Source organism: Bacillus rossius, chromosome 6 (assembly GCF_032445375.1).
Source record: "Bacillus rossius redtenbacheri isolate Brsri chromosome 6, Brsri_v3, whole genome shotgun sequence".
Classification (NCBI taxonomy): domain Eukaryota; kingdom Metazoa; phylum Arthropoda; class Insecta; order Phasmatodea; family Bacillidae; genus Bacillus; species Bacillus rossius.
The window spans coordinates 39,824,249-39,843,189 of NC_086334.1; the positions used below are offsets into that span (position 1 = coordinate 39,824,249).

General features: G+C 40.8%; 1 protein-coding gene across 4 annotated transcripts in view; it reads right to left on the bottom strand.

The window, feature by feature from the left end:
* LOC134533068 (cilia- and flagella-associated protein 410) overlaps nt 1–17,040 on the bottom strand; it is a 44,490-nt gene extending 27,450 nt beyond the window's left edge. For 2 of the 4 annotated variants that reach the window (XM_063370273.1, XM_063370274.1), the window contains exons 1-2: nt 16,806–17,040; nt 16,351–16,416 (exon numbers count right to left, since the gene is read on the bottom strand). In XM_063370273.1, coding sequence (XP_063226343.1) covers nt 16,351–16,416; nt 16,806–16,885 — 146 coding nt within the window. In that variant the 5' untranslated portion in view covers nt 16,886–17,040. The remainder of the gene's footprint in view (nt 1–16,350; nt 16,417–16,805) is intronic. The other 2 variants (XM_063370272.1, XM_063370275.1) reach the window with 2 other exon arrangements.
* Nucleotides 17,041–18,941: the final 1,901 nt, after the last annotated feature.

Below are 18,941 nucleotides of genomic sequence, written 5' to 3' on the forward strand. Positions count from 1 at the left end.
TTATTACTATGCTCTTTTTTTTCTCTCAAGAGGGAGTTCAAATGTGTACAGTGCAGGCCAAGCATCTTGCGACCTGGGCTCCATAGTTCGATGGAAAAGGGTTTTTCGGAACGGACGCAGAGCTGAAAGGAACCAATAGTGCCGACACGGCACGCCCCGGTTACAAATTTACTTTTCTAAAATCATCAATCATCGTAATGACGCTGATGCGTGTATCTACATATCGCAATATATGGTCAACATATTTTGAACGGGTATAACACCCTAAGATAATTGCCACGCCAAGGGAGATCATTCAGGCTCTAGGTCGCGCTCCACTGATAACTACTTCCTCTTCCGTCTCTTACCTCTAACGCTAACACCCCTTTCACTGACAACTCGTAAGAGCTATAATTTATTACTAGTCCTAAAATACTTACAGGTGAAGTGCAGGCCATGTTAAAGCTGAATGTTATGCTCTTGTTGACAGAAATAACTTTAAGAAGTCGACTTCAAAATGGTCGTATTAACTGAGTTGCACTGTACAATCAAACACTTGCCATGTGCCTGCTATAGCATGTATCAGTTACAGTAATCTATAGACTATGTAAGAGGTTTTTTTTTTTTTTTTTTTTTTTAACTTACTGCATGTTTCAACGTCACTACAATCGAAGACATCGCCACTTTTAAGGTTAACTATGTAATTATTGTATTTTCAATTGATCTATAAAATGATAGGAATGTTTCCAATACAATATTTGAAAATATGTAGATCATACAGCATAATTTTGTTGTTAGTTACAGCTCATTAACGACGTTCTGTGAATGCAGTACAGCTGTGGCAATTAAGAAAAAGGGGATTTAACTGAAGGACGGTAAACAGAAGTGATTCACGTGCCGAACACAGTAATTGAGATTAAATATTCTGTACCTCCAGCACTGTGCTATATACTGGTTACGAAATACACATCATTACTTTATTTTAAACCAGTTTTGGGAATCGAAACCATTGCACATATTTTACGAAGGAAAGGGTTTGAAAAATAAACATTATCTCAATTTGTGATTTTGACACTTGGGGAGTTAATTCTCATCGCCGTCAGAAAACCGTTTTCCTATTTCAAAGGAATAAAATTGTCGAAAACAAAACTGTAACCAACTAATACTTATTTTCAGGAAAGAATCACTTTTTTTTTTTTTTTTTTAAATGTTTCTAAAGCATTTACTTGTGTATTATAGTTTATAGACTAATCAAAACTAAATAAGAAAGGAGTAAACAATGGTCACTAAGTTAATTACATTTTTGTCCTGTCAATTACTTATTCCTTTCATTCGTAATTTTAATGCGATGATAAGGGGAAAGGGCGGAAGCGGAAGCTTTGATCCTGGCGATGCGCCAGGGCCTCTCCCAACTTTCATACAAGCGCTTCCTTGAGAGCAAATCCAATACAACAGGTTAGGTTGTGCTGCAACGGGCAAGTTAATTATAATGCCGCTCGGTTCCCTGCCTAATTAACTAGGTAACTCTGGGATGCGAGCTGCTGGGATGGACTGGCTGCAGGTCTGGACGACTGCAAGGTGGTGACAGACGAGGCCACGGCCCGAGGCCTGTATCACACGATGATGGTACCATACAGCCTGCGATCAAACATGTTACGAAACCTTCCGTGTGGCTTGCTTTCAGGCTAAGGAAGACGGTTCGATTGAAGACGCTGAACGCTGAAGACACGTAGGATGTAACTGGTGTAGACCTGGCTCCGTAGTCGGCAGACCGCGGCTCTTTCCATTGGATTTCAAGGCTCTACCACTCGCTGCGTTGCCACAGAGCACAAACAAATCATATCCCATCAACCGTTTTAAAGGGAGAAATCAAAATCTGATATCTCGCCATAAGTGGACTGCTGAAAAACAAATGCCTAAAATAAAGCAAATCACAAAGTTACTATTTGCAAGATTCCCACACACTTCAGCCAACTGCCCTGTTTCATCTTGCATTTTGCCCGGGGGGGAGGCAATAAACCCGGGTACCAGGAGGGCCCCGGTTGAGTTCCTAGATTTTGTTGATGCTTGTGTTTACCCTGATAGGACGAAACTTACAAGTATATTGCCTAATATAATTAAAAGTAAGCCTTTCAATAGTCCGGTCAATTTAGACATTAGACGGTGCATAAAATCCCAATAAGCTGAAAATCAGTAAAATTGTTCAAAACATAATTATAAATAATATTTAAAAGTTCCCCATCATTCCCGTGAATGGAAATTTTTTTTATTCAAGGTCAAAGGTAAAGAAAATGAGTTTTTCGCGATTTTCAGCAAAACGGTAAGTTTTATCATAAAAGTACCTTAGACAAAAATTGTAGATCATAAAATTATCTATAAAAAATATATTAATTCTGTTTTTCCTACGAGCCACCGTTTCTGAGATACAACGATTAAAAAAGTTATAAAAGTTGTTATCGTCAGAATATGCACAAGTTTCCACGCCACCTATGATGTAGTGTACTTAGTGGTGAAGTTCATTCGCCTGATTCGTAAGTTTCAAATTCTTCTTGTTCTTCTTCTTGATCTTCTTCTTGATCTTCTTCTTGTTCTTCTTCTCCTGCTTCTTCTTCATCTTCATTTTGGATGCAAGTAAATTGCATCAATAGCGATGTATCGCATGACACTTCGTCGGAATCAAACGAATCCTCCATTGTTTGTGATTCAACATTAGAGCACGACTGGCCTTGACAATTTGTGCATGCCAGAGAACAAAAATGTCCGACATTTTGTAACCACATTTAGCACTGCATCCCTTTTTGCAGTTGCAAAAAATTTTGTTCAGCAGTTTTTCCGGCGCAGGTGGGAGTAAAATTTGAACTGGCTCTAATATATTGTTGACCAACTTCCAACCCCAGTCTGTAGGGTCTAGCTGATAATCAAGCCACACTTCAACTTGGTAATATACCCGAAAAAGATGTTGATGAACAGCAACTGAGGTTGGAGGAAGACAAGCTAATTGAACTTGTTTTTTATTTTTAGTATTTTTAACGAAACATGCATATCGATGCTTATCTAAACAGGTAGTTTTTTTAGGAGCTCAGTACATAGAAAGAAGAAAGCGGATGCCGTTGGTGATAACTTCTTGTTCAGTTGAATTACTCTTTCTAAAAATTTTGAAAACTGCTGTTTTACCCCTCCTGTAAAATGCAGATGTCGTATCACAGCCAGTTATTGCGTGTAAAAATAGTTACACTGGCTTAAAAATTAAGGGACTGGGTTTCATTTTACCTGATATTCTTATAGTTATAACTTATGTATATTTTATATTTTAAGTATAAGTTACAATGACCGATAGAAAAATATTTCAACATATAATATATATAATATATATAATATATATTATAATATATTATATATTATAATACATATATATAATATATTATATATAATATATTATATATAATATATTATATATATTATATATATTATAATATATATTATAATATATAATATATAACAACTCTAGAGATGTATATACGTAGCATACTCATGCATATTATGACGATAACTTTTATAACTTTTTGAATCGTTATATCTCAGAAACGGTGGCTCGTAGGAAAAAAAGTATTGATACATTTTTATAGCTAATTTTATGATATACAATTTTTGTCTAAGGTACTTTTTTGATAAAACTTACCGTTTTGCTGAAAATCGCGAAACTCACTTTTTTGACCTTTGACCTTGAATAAAAAAAATTCCTTACACGGGAATGATGGGGAACTTTTAAATATTATTTATAATTATGTTTTGAACAATTTTACTGATTTTCAGCTTGTTGGGATTTTATGTACCTTCACTCTCATTTTTTGGTCTAGATTGACCGGACTACAAGAAGAATTCAATACGAACAGATCAGGTTTACAGTTATCTCCATAGCAACGTAACATGAAGAAAGCCGGACCCTTGGTCTCTCAGCGGTTACAAGAATATTACACATTTATGTAGTCATATTTTATCAGTTCTTTTAAGTTTTTTTCGCAACATTTGAAAAAGTTGACCACGGTGGCAGATTACTGTTATTATAAATGTCCCTTCCCCCAGCCCAGGGTTTGGTAGTAGTTTTAGGCTACATAGTTTTTTTTTATTTATTTTTTTACCATTTAAAGTGAAAGTAGAACAGCTATGCAGGAACCTATAATCATACTGAAGGTTTGCAAAAATTCTTGCTGTCCATCACGGATAAAATTGAACACTGCCACTAGCGGGTTGCCACAGCGTGTTTCTAATGAGGGTGCAACCACGATATTCGGTTCTGGGTTTCTCCACTGACGAGGATCCAGCAGGCGGAACATGCACGATGCGCGCGTGTCTTCGCTCTCTTCTCCGGCTGGAGAATCTCGTGGCCAGGAGAAGAGTCAACCGAAAAACAACAGCAAGTGTTTATTCAAAACCAACCGAGACTAGACACGTGGCAATCAGACGGCCAGGTGGTGGCAATGCCCGGCCTGCGCCCGAAATACCTCCACACTTATTCTCACCAAATATACATACACGCACGCCACAGCAATACAACTGCGAACTGGCATTTTAAATTAAATTTTAGTGTAACGTTTACTGAACTTAGGATTGATGAAATACCCATTGTATGTAGTGAGGAGAGTGTTAATTCTGCTGATACATGTTTGCCTGTTTATGAAACTATTGGAGGATAGAGTCCAACCAGAGCCAATTAAACAACGCGGGGCTAAAGGATCGCAGGGTTTCGCTACCACTGCCTGAGGTCGCGTGGCTTGAGCGATCTAGTCACGTCGAAGGCGAGGAGTTCTGCGACCTGCCAGTCGACATTGCAGTCACCATACTCAGGGCAGCAGAAGGCGAATGCTACTATGAAGTTAATGAAGGAGGTAATAGCCACGGGCTAAGGCCACACCGCGGGCGAGGTGCCCGGGCGGGAGGGTCGTCGCCGGACCGGTCGGACGAGGGAGTGGTCGCCGGTCGCCAAGGCCAACGGACGAGCCGGACACCCGCCCTCGATTCACCGCATCGATCCCGACAGGAAGAGCCGCGACGAGGCGAGGCTGTCGGCGAGAGAAGCCCCCTACCCGTCAGCAGGTACAGGCCAGGCGGGAAATATCTAAGCCGCTGCCCCATCCACCCACTGACCAGCAAACTGTAGTCTACGGCCGAGAAAAATCCTGCTCGCCGAAGCCTGGGATAGTGCGATACGAGAGGCGAACAACCAGACACTAGTTCCTGCAGCCTAAGACCGTGCGAATGTACCAAAGACTGAGGCTTCTCAGAGTCTCGTCAGTGCGAACTTTACCCCTGCCCTAAGCCGCGCAACCCAAGAGATACTACATCCAACACGAGGCAATGTTTCCGCATCGACCACGACAAAGCTTTTCGACAAAAATGTAGCACCTCAATCCACAATAGTGAGGAATAGGTGATTTTTACCCAGCCTCCGTGTGCATACCATAGATGAAAACGCAAGGGATTTTCAAATGATTTAAGTGCTGACCAGTCGCTGTAATTGGAGCTGACAGACTGGTCACCTTGCTGGCCATATAGGGTTATCCTGCCTTGGCCACAGCCCTACATTCACACATCCTCGCCTGTTGGTCAAGGCGAAAACACTGTACGGGAGGGAGACTAATTCACGGCCGAGACACCAATTGCATTAGACAGCCTCATTAGCTTACGTGTTTCCAATCGTTCAATGGTCTTACAGTATTTTAATAATAATACAACCGTATGTTATCACGATTAAATGCTTTTCATTTAAAGTACTTAACTTAACCACCGGTTAAAATTGCTAACTACTGATAAACTAATTTAAGTTAAAAAAAATCCTTTATGATTAACTAAGAATTTGTTCTACATTAAATTCCTAGTGTGCAAAAATTAATATTTTACTCCAGAACAATCATTATTTAACATGTTAATTCATCGACCTAATGTTCTAAATATAATTACCCATTCATCGTTCATCCAACCCCAGGAATGGTTACTTGCACGGGCTCTGTTGCACTATAAATAACTTCAGTGTAAACAAGACCACTTACATGGGGGCAGTCGACATATATCCAAAATGTTTTATGCATTTTAGTTTTTGCTAAAATACTGCTACAACCCCGAAAATGAGTCTAGCACCATTCGGAAGCAACGAGCCACATACGTTGTTTTTCAATATTTGCAAAGTACGTTCTTAATTAAAGAAAGCACTAAAATATTTCTCGAAAATTCATTTTAAGAATGTAAAAGTAAACCATAAAATATGCCATCAGCACTGGAACTGCAAATAACATCGTTTCTCGTGTTTAAAATTTCCAAATATACCTACGAATAAAGTTTAAAAACCGCCAACATGATGCTATTATATTACTCCCAACACTGTACCAGGAATCTTAAAATTATACTGTGAAGTTATTTTATAGCATCAATACTGACGAAACGATTTAACTGTTAATTAAATCATCACTTTAACGAAACGTCAAATGTACACAAATGTCTGGGCTGGATGCTGTAGTATTCTAACACTAGAATGTTTAAAATGTTAAAATATGCAGAAGAACTCTTCCTGCACGTCCATTATGATAATTATCATTATTTACAAGCAGCACAAGTCCAATTCCTCTCTCAATTAACTTAGACGTTACATTAACAGCGTGATTTTTCGAAAACTCGTCCACCTTCTTGATTAAGGGAGCCTTGAGGCTCGGATACGGCAAATGAATTCCCGACAGCTTCCCTTTACTTGAACTTGGGGATGCCTTCACGACGGGAGTTGTTGCAGGGTTCCAAGGAGAGAGAGAGCACCAGCAGACTCGTGACTCACGCCGCGCGCCGGGTTGCGCAACAAGGACCGGCTATCGCTCGGCGCGGCCTTACAAGGGAGCGTCGCGGCCGGGCAAGGGCCACAGCTTCGTCCGTCCACTCTCTCCACTCTCTCCAAGCGACGGGAGGTACATTATCCCTCACGGAGAAATTGCGATCATGAGGGAACCATTAGCATTGGTTTCAATGTGAACATTTCCAATTCCCTTGTCAATTTATTCCTCGTCGTGAGTCGAGTTCCCGAAATGGGCATACATACGGTGAACAGAGCTTCAGAAAAAAAAACTGCGAGATTTGAAAACTGCTCAACGATACACTAAGGGCGAATGAGTAGTTCTGTTTCCGTATTTAGTTTTTTCAACTGCAGTTTCTAGAATATAAGGTGAGTCATATCCCCATACTAATTATGAAAGCGGTGATTTAAATATCCGTAGAAATCGTATAATATAATACTACTGTTACAGGATGTATTCGACATTTCTCCCTTCCGTGTCGAAACACGACAGTCGCTCTAACCAATTTTGGCGAACAACATGAAAATGTCTCTTCTATATTTGAATGGAGATTTATGAATCAGCCTGTAGTGAAAATGGCTGAAATTCGTGTTTTCAGAATAATTGTTAGGCATGAAACATTCCGTAAAAATTCCACAAAGCACTCTGGGGGACTTGCATTACAACTTTATCTTCATTACTCCGTCATATAATGTTATGGTTACAAATCACAAATCATAGCTGTCCTATTTACGAGAATACTGCCCGTCAGTCCACAGCCTTGCGCTTAGAGGCGCCCGCGAGCGTCCCCCTATACAAAATGTTCGTCGTCGCAATGTGTTACGGAGAAGCAACAACAGCCAGGGCGCACGCGAGTGAAGGTGTACACAGCCAATGAAAGCGTGTAATCACCCCATCAGCGAGAAGAGCGCAGCGGACAGCCCGTCATGAACCCCTGCGACTACAACATGCCGCTCGGGACATGCCCGATACTTGTCTTCTGCGCAAGAGGCCATCACTGGCTTACGATCTGTTATCACAACTGTCAAAATTAGCTCCCAACGTAAATACTGACTCGTGCATTTGTTTGCAAGAACTTCAACAAACAAACACACACTTTTGTTTTTAATTCATGAATGTTAAGTAGTACTGTCACGCAGAACCTTTTTTTTTAATGCACTAGTAATGAAACATCAAACAATTACAGCATTGGAACTCCGACTAACAAGGGGAGGGCACGACCTGTGAAATTAACTTCGGGACGACCCCTTTAGGGTGTTCAACCCTCAAAACAATAAAGCGCAATGGCCATCCAATTTTGAGGAAAAAAAATCTTCTAACATTCGACTTAGCTTATTTCGTTGGCAGCCGTTGAGCAGCTTAGTCACTAGCGTACTAGGCTACCGCCAAGTCGTTCGGGGTTCGAATCTCGGTGGCAATTACTTTGAAATTTATTTTATTGTTATTGTTTAGGTCTAAACATATTTTAAAATAAATATTATTATGAAATAAATATTAAAATTATAATATAAATACTTTCACTAAAAAAAGTAACATGTGACCACTCATTGTAAGTGAACCAAGTTGTTATAACAACGAGTTATTACTTATTATTAATTCATTAGTGATTCTTGATTCAACAGTGCAGCCTTACCCATGCCAAGCTCAATAGTACTCTTCAGTATCTTAGAACCATTAATTGAGCAAATATTAACTGTTAGTGAATTTTTTACCAAATTTTAAATTTTTATTTTTATTTTCTCCCAGCTCTCACAACGGAGAAGTATGAATTCCATCTGGTTAAAGTGTTTTTAAAATTCAGCTGACGTAATTTAGCAGTGCTACAAGTTGTGTTGATTTATTACTTCAGAGTTTACTCTACGCAAAGACCTACCCTAAAACACATGTATGGATTCAAATACACAGTTTTTAACTAGCGACCACGCACATTTTACTTACCCTTGTAGAGTATTAGAATTGTTTGGAAATGTATTTTATTTGCCCTCCACAAAAGTAATTTGTTAAATTATAACGTTTACGTTATTTTTTTATAACCAACCCCGGCCAAAAATTTTAGCTACAAAAGTACACTTTGACACTTTTTCGTAAGTTACGATCGATGAATTCCTGTTCACATATTTTTTTAAAGAATATTCCTAATAAACATGTTTAGTAGTTGTGTTTCATTAAATACCTTAATCACAGCAAAATATAAAATTAAAATAATTTTACGAGTCAAAAATTAATACAGTATTCTATTTAATACTTGCTAGCATTGTTTACCAGTAAGGCATACCAGCCACGACCCCAACTGCCAATGAGCCCACCCGCCCGGTCTCCCGACAGTCCAACCACGCTCCCTGCGGCACGCGTCGCGCAGCTTTCTGCGCGTGGCCTCGAAGTGTCCTCAGGTGCGATGGTTCTGTTCCGCAGCGCCGCGCCGATGGCACCGCCGTGTGTCGGGCGGGCGGCGGGCGGCGGATCACCGACCTTGGCGGTCGCGGCAAGGATCGAAGCCGCCACACGCCTAGGGCACGCGACATGCCGAGGTGGACGCCAGGGTCCTAGGCGCCGTCTTGCACGCCACTAGTCTTGCACTCCGCGAGTGCTAGGCCGGCGGGAGCTTTGTTATCAGCTCCGTGAGTGATGAGAGTACTAGCCTCGTACACTCAACAAAGGTGTTCAAACCAAAAAAAAATAGATCCACTAGACCCTTCAGATACATAGGTCTCGTGCTTAAATGTATGCAAATACAGTGGGAGTATAAAAAAACGGTACAGCTGATCCATAGACTTTAATTGGTGGGAATATTCGTTTTCCTCGTTGAGTTCATAAATGTTGATAAAGTTTGAGACAATTATGCAAATCAACATAACTTCTACCACCACGCCAGTCTAAACAAAATGACACGCTGGAACAGGTACACTATCACTTTTACCACCATTTGATTGTTACAAACGTCGTGTTTCCCTAAAATTAACTGCTCTTAGTTGAACACAAAAATGATAAACTTCTGTTACACATATTAGCATGGTATTGTAAACCTTATAAACTGCATATTTTTCAACTGTGCGCCGTAAGTCATGTTTAAAACTTTTCCGTCCTATTCACCGGACGAAAGACAGTCGACCGACCCTGACCCGGCCCCCGAAAGATCGATACAGCAGCTCCACCTGACTCTTCGCGCGACAGACGGTGACGTCATAGGGGTCGTCCTCTCGATGTCAGTGCGTGAGATCACGAGTGGAGCCACACTCCCAAGGATCTGGCAAGTGTCCTCCCGCCACGTAGTCAATAACACGGGCTTGGGCCTAGCTACAGTCTGTGCCATGGAACTTGCATCGAATTTGACACTTCTCAAAAATAAAAAGTGCCATTGAATGATCTATGTATTTTTCTCCAACTGTTGTTCTGTAAACAGTGTTTCAGGGTTATCTCACTCTTTCTCTAGAAAATTTCCCCGTCCGAACAAACTTTATTCCCCTGTTTCATCAATCGACTTTGTGAGAATAACATAATAATATTAAACTACAAATAATTACCGAAGCAAAAAGTGACCACACATAAATCAAAATTACCATAAAATCTTTTCCCGCACAACACACAGTGTGCAATATCACTTCAATGTTATGCAACAAACGTTTCCAGTCTGTAATCCTACTAATATTATAAAAGCGAAAGTTTGTGTGTGTGTTTGTTACTCCTTGACTCCCGAATCGCTGAACAGATTTGGATGAGATTTGGCATACAGCTCATAACATGGATTAACACATAGGCCACATATTACTATGAAATTCATCCCCAGTAGAGTGAAAAAGGGGTCAATTAATTTTTATGACAGAAAACCACAGGTCATAGACATACAAACAGTGAGTGTGTCATTTCTCTATGTCCGTCACACTGATCGACTGATCATACATATTGTTACGATTTACCGGGTTCGTAAAGGATATCCCTTTTAAAGATTTTTATCACACACAGTTTTATTGATTTCCAATATTTGCATCACTAATAATCTTCTAAAATGTCTAATAATTAACTACACTTAAAGAAATGTTTATTCCCCAGTCACTCGGTTCTTACAATCCACACACCTCCCTGGCCCGCACCTCTGGCGAAACTCTCGCCGCAGCACCCCTCGTGGATCTCCGTCGCGGGACTCCGCCGCGCCCGCGACACTATAGCCCGGAACTGAACTCTCTGCCCTAGAACCTTCGTCCAGGGACTTCGCCGCTCTATCGCCCGGAAAATCCGCCGCGGGAAAACTCCCGAATGAACTCACTCTCTGAGGCCGGCGTCCTCGTCTTATATATCACAGACGCCATTTCTAGAACTCACGAGCGCGGCTGGGGCCTGCCGCGTCATTCCGCGCCGACCCGACGACAGAAATCTCTCGAAACACGTGTCGACGACTGCCAGGTGGCGCGCGAGACTCCCCAGCTGTCATGTGTCAGATATCAAACTATCAGCGCCGCGTGCTGAGCGGAGGGAAGGAGGGGGAAAGTGGCGCTCCTTGTAATCTACCGCGCGTCTCATGTTGCGGCGGCCACATGTGATGTCAGCCAGCTGTGCACCTGCACGTGTCGCGGCCTTGCTCACGTTCGTAACAATATAATAAGGTTTGACAACGTCCTATCCTTCTCCTTTGTGAGACCCGTCCGGTTACTGGAGCTCGCGGCGGCCAGCGAACTAAAGGCTCTAATAACAGTCTATATCTAACTTCATCAATAGATGGCGTTTCCTTGAATTTTAAACGCGCTATCGTTTGGTGCGTTCGACACGTCTTGCCTAGAGTTGGAGAATGTTTGTGTGTGTATGATATTTACTTCTTCACGCTGTAATAACACATAGGCAACTTTTTATCCCGAAAAAATTGGCTATTCCTTTGGGATGATCAACGTCAATAAAACGTTATTAAAACGTGACTTCCTAACATTTCATGTAGAGGTTCGTTCCAACACGTTTTTACAAACTAAACCCCTTCGTCTATAAAAAAAAAAGTATAATTTCAAATACTGTTAACAAAAGTCAAGGAAAAACACTAAAAGTGGCAGGAATACATCTGGGCACCCAATATTTTTTTCGCAAGGACAGCTATATGTTGGCTTCTCGCCTATTATCGAGAGCCAAAAATCTCTACATATACGCAGAAAACAATAAGTCTCGAAACACTGTTTACAGAGACGTATTGAAGTAAATTTTTGGCTCTCAAAACTATAACAGTCTTTTCCCCCCATGTTGAGGCCTCCTGTCTCATACAGTAACATTAGTATCTCAAGACAATGTGTGACAAATGCCTTTCAATAAAGCGATTTTGATAACTACATTTATTCAACTTTTTTTTAGTCCCATCGTAAAAACGGTTAACAAATGCTATAGTTAATCTTAGTGTAATTATGGTCCAAACTCTAAAGTATAACAAAAAATAATAAAATTTTGGCGAAGTGCGAGTCGGTGCGGAACCCTTGGTGCGAGAGTCCCACTCCCTGAAACCGCGGGTAGCAGCTAGTATAAAATATAAATAATATAAATTTTTTAACAATACATTATATATTTCGAGCATGTCAAGGACTAACATTTGTCTGTGCTTCTATTAATTAAATCAAAACATTTGATTCATTGAAAGGTTATTACGTTTAATTAATTATGAAAACGGATGAGTTTTTAACTACACACGAAATTGTGATTAAAATACAGACCTGTTTTCACACATTAGAGGATTACAATATATTAAAAATTACTAATCCAGCTTGATAGTTTATATTTTGTCAAATTTCCCGTGTCTTCCAGGTTTTGAAGATACCTTTACAGTTCCCTGCATTTAACCCTGTCTGCGGGAGCCCTGATGTTTGCAAACAGCTTCTCCACATGGATGTCAGTGTTCGTAAACAAACATCATTACTTCATGAGATGCTTTGCAAATGACAGTTAGGGAAATGGATACGAATGGTACATGATGCATTTGAGAGCTGTCAAATTTGAGACAAGGTACATGAGACTAGCTCTACTTAAAAAAAAAAAAAAGGAAAGAATATTTTTTTTATGTGAAAATGTTTTTAAAAAGGCTTCTATACTAAGATCCTGCCAGTTAGCAATGAAACACTTATTGTCACCAAAAAATTATCTCGTGACTGAAGGGTTGCATCGCCAAGTGTTGCATATATATTCTGAAAATAGACCACTGTACATTGCCTGTTAGTGTACTTACGCCATCGTGCGCCTACGTCACTGAGCGGGGAGTGGAGGTTGAAAAAGAGCCTCGAAATTCACTCTGCGTAACCAACGAATTAGTCATAACTTTGCCAAGGAAAGGATTACATGAGTTATTTGTGCGTCGTTTGTATAACGAGGTTGTTCTAAAAGGCAGGAAAAAAAAAAGTCGAGTGAAAAGTTGTGCTGGGTGAAAGTTTACAAAAACGTTCTAAAATTGCTTGTTTCAGGTAATGCCGTGCAATTACAGAAGTATTCAGCGCCAGAGGCAGCGGGGAAGGGCTCGACTGCTCAGGCCGGTTCGCACCGAGTCAAACGAGCGCCAGGGCTTACCAACAGAGCGAGTGAGGCGTCTTCGTGAGCACCGTAGACTTATTATTATTATTTTTTAACTTGATTTTGACTTGCGATTGGGCTTCCGCCCGGTGGCAAGGACACATCCCCCCCCCCCCCCCCCCTACTGACCCAATTTCTGAAACATCTTCCTCAAGTACTCCTCTTCTCACATCCAGTATCTTTCCCTCAATCCCGCCCTGACCTCATCAGGAATAATTCCTTCCTTTTTCCGTTGGACGCAGTTGCAGGGCCACCGACTGCGTCGACCAGTACAGAAGCTAGGATGGCAGAAATCAATTCGAACTATGAAGACCCGATACAGATGGGTGAAGACGAAGCAAATGAAACCCCGTTTTAAATGTATTAAATGTAAAGTACAGTAAATAGTTATTCACGCTTGATAAATGTAAAGTATCATTTTAAGATTAATCGGGAAAAATATATAAATCAATACATTCATAAAAAGGTGAGTTTCATTTCTTCCCTGTTAAATTATACCTGATTGTCTGCAAGAGACGTTTTCACGCAGAAAAATTACGGTAGTGTAGCGATACTACCCACCCCGCTTTTATAATTTTTTTCCTTGGGCATTCCTTCTGAACGACAGCGAGTCATCAGAGACGGCGAACAACACGCGACACAGACCAGGAAATCGGGGGAGGACTCGGTCCTGGCCGAACACCACGGAAGACTCACATCAGGGTGGCCGGACGGGATACGAACCCTGGTACTCTGGAGTTGAGTTCAGTGTTTACCCATTTCCGACCTCGCTCACTCTATTGTACGGGAAAAATAACTATTGAACGTTATGCTGACACTATATTCACGAATGGATTTTATAAGATATTAGGAAATTCTTTTTTTTTTCCTTTTCTTTCGTGTAGTTATTACCAAACTGAAAAGTGCCGGGGCCCACTTCCGTTGGCTTAACCTGAAACGGTTACGACAGAGGCACTTTTATAGTTTGCTGTATCAAAATGAAAGCTAGAAACTGAGTATTTTATTTTAACACAGGAAGATGCTGAAAAGAAGCTTACATGAGCTTTATTTCGACATAGCAAACGTCCAGTACTCGACATAAGTTAAGATACGTCTTCGACAAAGATGTATGGGTGTCGTCTACCCCCTCGGCTACGTCCATCAGATCGGGTACAGCGGCGGTAGAGGAGCTCGCGTCGGTTCACGGACACGTCCACTTTGTAGCGGTCCCTATACCTCTCGCTCGCTCGGCGCCGGACATTGGGGTGCCTGCGTGTGGCCCAGAGCCGCCTCTTTACAACGATTATGCATTATCTACACTATTGGCTGGCTCTTGCGCGGGCTAAATTTGTAAGTCCAAAGTACGCTTATTATTAATAAAGACCGATCGATATTGAAAAGCTCTAGTTATAACACTGAACGGAAAGGACCTAGAGCGCCGGTTTTTTTCACAGATCAACGCTGCATTAACCATTTCCTCTCCCCGTAAAAAAAAAAATAACCTCTCGCCAGCGACGCAAAGTCAAGGTTGTAGTAGTAACACTGCACCTGCATCTGAGAAGCTAATAGGAAGTCATTACGGCGAGACGATATATATGTTTCCGTTGCTGTCCAAATTTCTATCCTGGTACCCGAATGTTTTCGGTCTGATTCCAAAGACGTTTCAAATCAAAATGTTGGTTAAATCAGGGTGTAAAATCTACCAACTCTGAAATGAGAAGGACTTAAAGTTGACTGAACGCCGACACAAGTCCGAAATAAGTGACAAGTCCGAAATAAGTGACATACTCCAACACCCACCGACATTGGCAACAACTTCTGCAAACTTGCCAGTGATGCCTGCACCAGCTTCAGGTATTTCGCATTCAAGGTTCGAGCAATTTACATCCTATGTTCACTGGCATTTAAAATTCAGTTCACTACAATATGTAACCATGTTAAAGCCAGAAAGGAAATATCCAAAGATCCTGGACAAGTACACAACATTTCTGTTTAATTTGAGACCTGGTGTGAGATCACTAAGTGATGCATCATAAGTGACACAGGTAGTGAGGCAGTGGTGGTTCACTGGGTGTATGCCAGGGAAGAGAAGTTGGGAAGGGAGTTTAACTATCGCCCCTGAAATTCTAAAAAAATATATCATTCCTACCAACAAAAGGTTAAGAATATGAAAGCAAACATTGGGGAAAGTGGTTTCAATCCCCTTCACTCCCAAAATAAAATTATTATAGCTCCTGATAAGAAAATATAATTTTTTACGAATGAATGAATGAGTGAATGAATGCTTACATATCAACAGATTCATTAGAGACAATGAGTGATGGCGTAGCCAGGATTTGTGTATGGGTGGTGTTAAAAAAGCATTCCCCCCCCCAACCCATATATTAAAGCGAAGAGTCCAGGGGTCCTCCCCCGGGTAAATTAGGATTTTAAGGTGTAAAATAGTGCTATTTTAGAAGTTTTCGGTACTTAAATTTAAATATTGTAATGGTTTTTTTTTTTTAAATTTTAATATGAAATTTGATTGAGTGATGAATAAGAAATTAATTGAAGATTTGGTGCTGGGGGGGGGGGGGGGTGTTTGAACCCATAAACCCCCCCCCCCCCCCCCCTGGCTAAGCCACTGGATGAGATGAGACTGTAGCACTGATGGATTTACTGGGTGGAGGAAACATACGAACCACGAGAATACTCAATGGCTCACTGCAACTTTTTATTTTTCCCTCTAACACCTTCATGCATTTCCTGGCTGTCATTGCCCTCCCTACTGAATATTTTTTTTCAGAATTCTGGGTTAACTGAAAAATGAAATTTCGCAGGATAATCAAGCAAAATTAGTAGTAAGCTACTCAGAAGTGCCACTGTAAGAATTGTTTTTACAACATTCAGTGGATAAAAAAATATTTAAAATGTGAAACACTATACGAATTTTCAAACCTAGTTTATGAATTCTGTGACTTTTGTGGCTTTAAAGACAGCCTGCACAACCCTTGTAAAGTCCTTAAAACAACTAAGAAAATTACAATAGGCCTACCTTAATGAAAGGACTTCTACATTGTGCATACGACGAAGCAAGCTAACATCTTGCAGGTCACTGCCCCTGTAAAAAAATATACAGTTTATGGTATTATCCTGATATTATTCATGACTGAAAAAGTATTTTCAAAATGCCAACCTGTCTGCCTTTTATACATGATGACTGGTAAGGTTTAAGTTACAACATTCAGAGAAACCATGGAAGACTGAAATAAAGATGCCCGGACCTAAATTCCGAACTGAATGTTAATGTCATACTATAGTAGTATATAAAACCAAAATGAATGCCCTTTTTAATAATGCCCATTTCAAATTGACAGTTCAGAAAATTACTAAACTTATAGGACAGAGATTACGGGGTTTCATTTTAACTATTAAAAATCGTAACTGAAGGTATAATATAATATTGTAACGAAAATAAAATAAAATAAAAACGTTAATGATATTACTTACCAACAATTCAACTTCTTTATGTTTGAAAGGTCTGATGCTCTTGACCGAGCTATGACCATCTCTTCCGTTAAACGAGCCATGCCCCTCACGTATATTTTAGAACACGTACCATCACCAGTTCATAAACGCGCACAACAATGAAACGAACCCGTACTACAAATTCTTGCTTGGGAAATTAAGAACTAGCAGCAGAAAAAACCTTGAGAAATAAAAAAAAACCAAACAAGATTATTTTCTTCTTCTTTTTCATACACAGCCTTCAGTCAAATAAATCAAAGCAAGCAGCAAAATATAGTTTCATTTATAAACATTGAAATCATATAACATTACCTATAAAGTGGAAAAAAAAAAAAAATTAATGTTATTGCATTAGACTTTTTTTTTAAATGGAACTATAATTTATGTAATATATGGGAAATATAAAACATAAAAGGAAAATACAATGCAGGCCAATATCATTTATTAACTATTTCTTAAACTTTAACGCATTTAGAAGAAAGTTTTAAAATAAATACAGTAAAAACATCAACTTAAATAGCAACTATTTATAACAAAAAGGTATTTTGAACCCACTCTAAATATGCAAGATGGCGGATGGTGGAAGGTATATTTGGATCGTAGGTAAAATTAATGAAAGGTATAATGAAACTACATCGGGATTAGTATAAAAAGTAGTGCCGTCGCCCGGGTTCTCGTGTTCGAGACTCAGCGGTGTTCCTAGCGGGAAGGCTGTTGCGGGAAAACGTGTCCGGGAGGGCGCCAGGCTAACGCGGTGGTTAGCCACGAGGTGGGTCGTGAGGTTCGAAGGCCCCTGCGTGGCCCACTAGGAACTGCGGCGGTGGTGATGAAGCTAGGGATCCCTAATGCTTGTTGCCCCACTGGCCCTACACAGCATAGGACGCAGATCCCTAACTGGATTGGTGAGGATTTAGAAATAATGTACACGATTTTGCAGTCGTTCAAACGTCTCGCACAGAGGGTGCGGAGTGGGCTTTAATTACGTTGGTAAACTACACGGCACTTACAGTCACACGAATTCCCTAATACAAAATACACTGTACATTACACACTATGCGCTCTGATGCGCCGTCACTGACATTATGCCCTCACGCCAGTTACAGATGAGGAAGAGTGTTCGATTAGATTCGGCTAATCCCGTAATTGGTAAGCTGCGACGCGCGGGACCACCTGTGTGGACCGCGGCTCGCTATTAAATTAAGAACACGTCTACGCTTTGATGTAGCTAGTGCCTGTGCACTAAGCAATTAAGTAAAGTTCTGTGGTGGCGGGAGTCGGCCCATGCCGTATATTGCACGGCCCCACGTAATGCGTTGTGTGGGGCGTGTTAAATTGACGCGGCTGGGTTAGGCCCTACACTGGAAAAGGACCGGGCGCACACGGGGAGTATTTAAGAAAAGGTTTCGGTTGTGACTATAATTACCAGATTGAAGTTCGATGAATGCGAAAGATGATGGCTCCCCGTGGGACATGCGTCCGTCCCGGTCCGCGAGTCGCGCTGTACTGGCGTCTGGCCCTGATGCGAGGGGAGGGGTGAGCTCCCTGTTGCGTCAAAGTTTCCAAAGTTCCGTTATTCGTAAAAAATCTATATAATTATCTAAATTTAAGTGGCTCTAAATTCACATAATAAAATATAATGATTAATTTAATATGTATATATGTTTTAGAAATGACATTTAATGAGTTTGTTTAAAATAATTTTGAATATTAGAGTCAAGCTGGAGACTGTCTGTTTCTTGATAACTACTCCAGTGGCGAATGATAATGCTAATTTGGGGCGGTTTGAGTTACGTCACATATTTCACTACTGAATTTAGGCTGAACGCCGCAAGGGTTGCACTCACAGCTGTTTTAGTAGAAAGCTACACGTGAGTGACCCGGACACTCCTACATCGCACTTGTGTTGCATGGTGTTACTAATTCAATGTGGCGGGTTCGTTAAAGTTTGGTGAATTTACTGTATACCTGGCTTGGTTTGTCTTGCCAATTAATGAAGGGCGTTGAAATACCTAAGTTCCGCGATGCTCGCCTGACTCGGGTGGGCCATGGCTAAGGGCGCGTTCCGCTAGCGGGGTTGGATACTGGCGGTTGCAGGTCGGGCTTTAGGGTGGCCTTCGG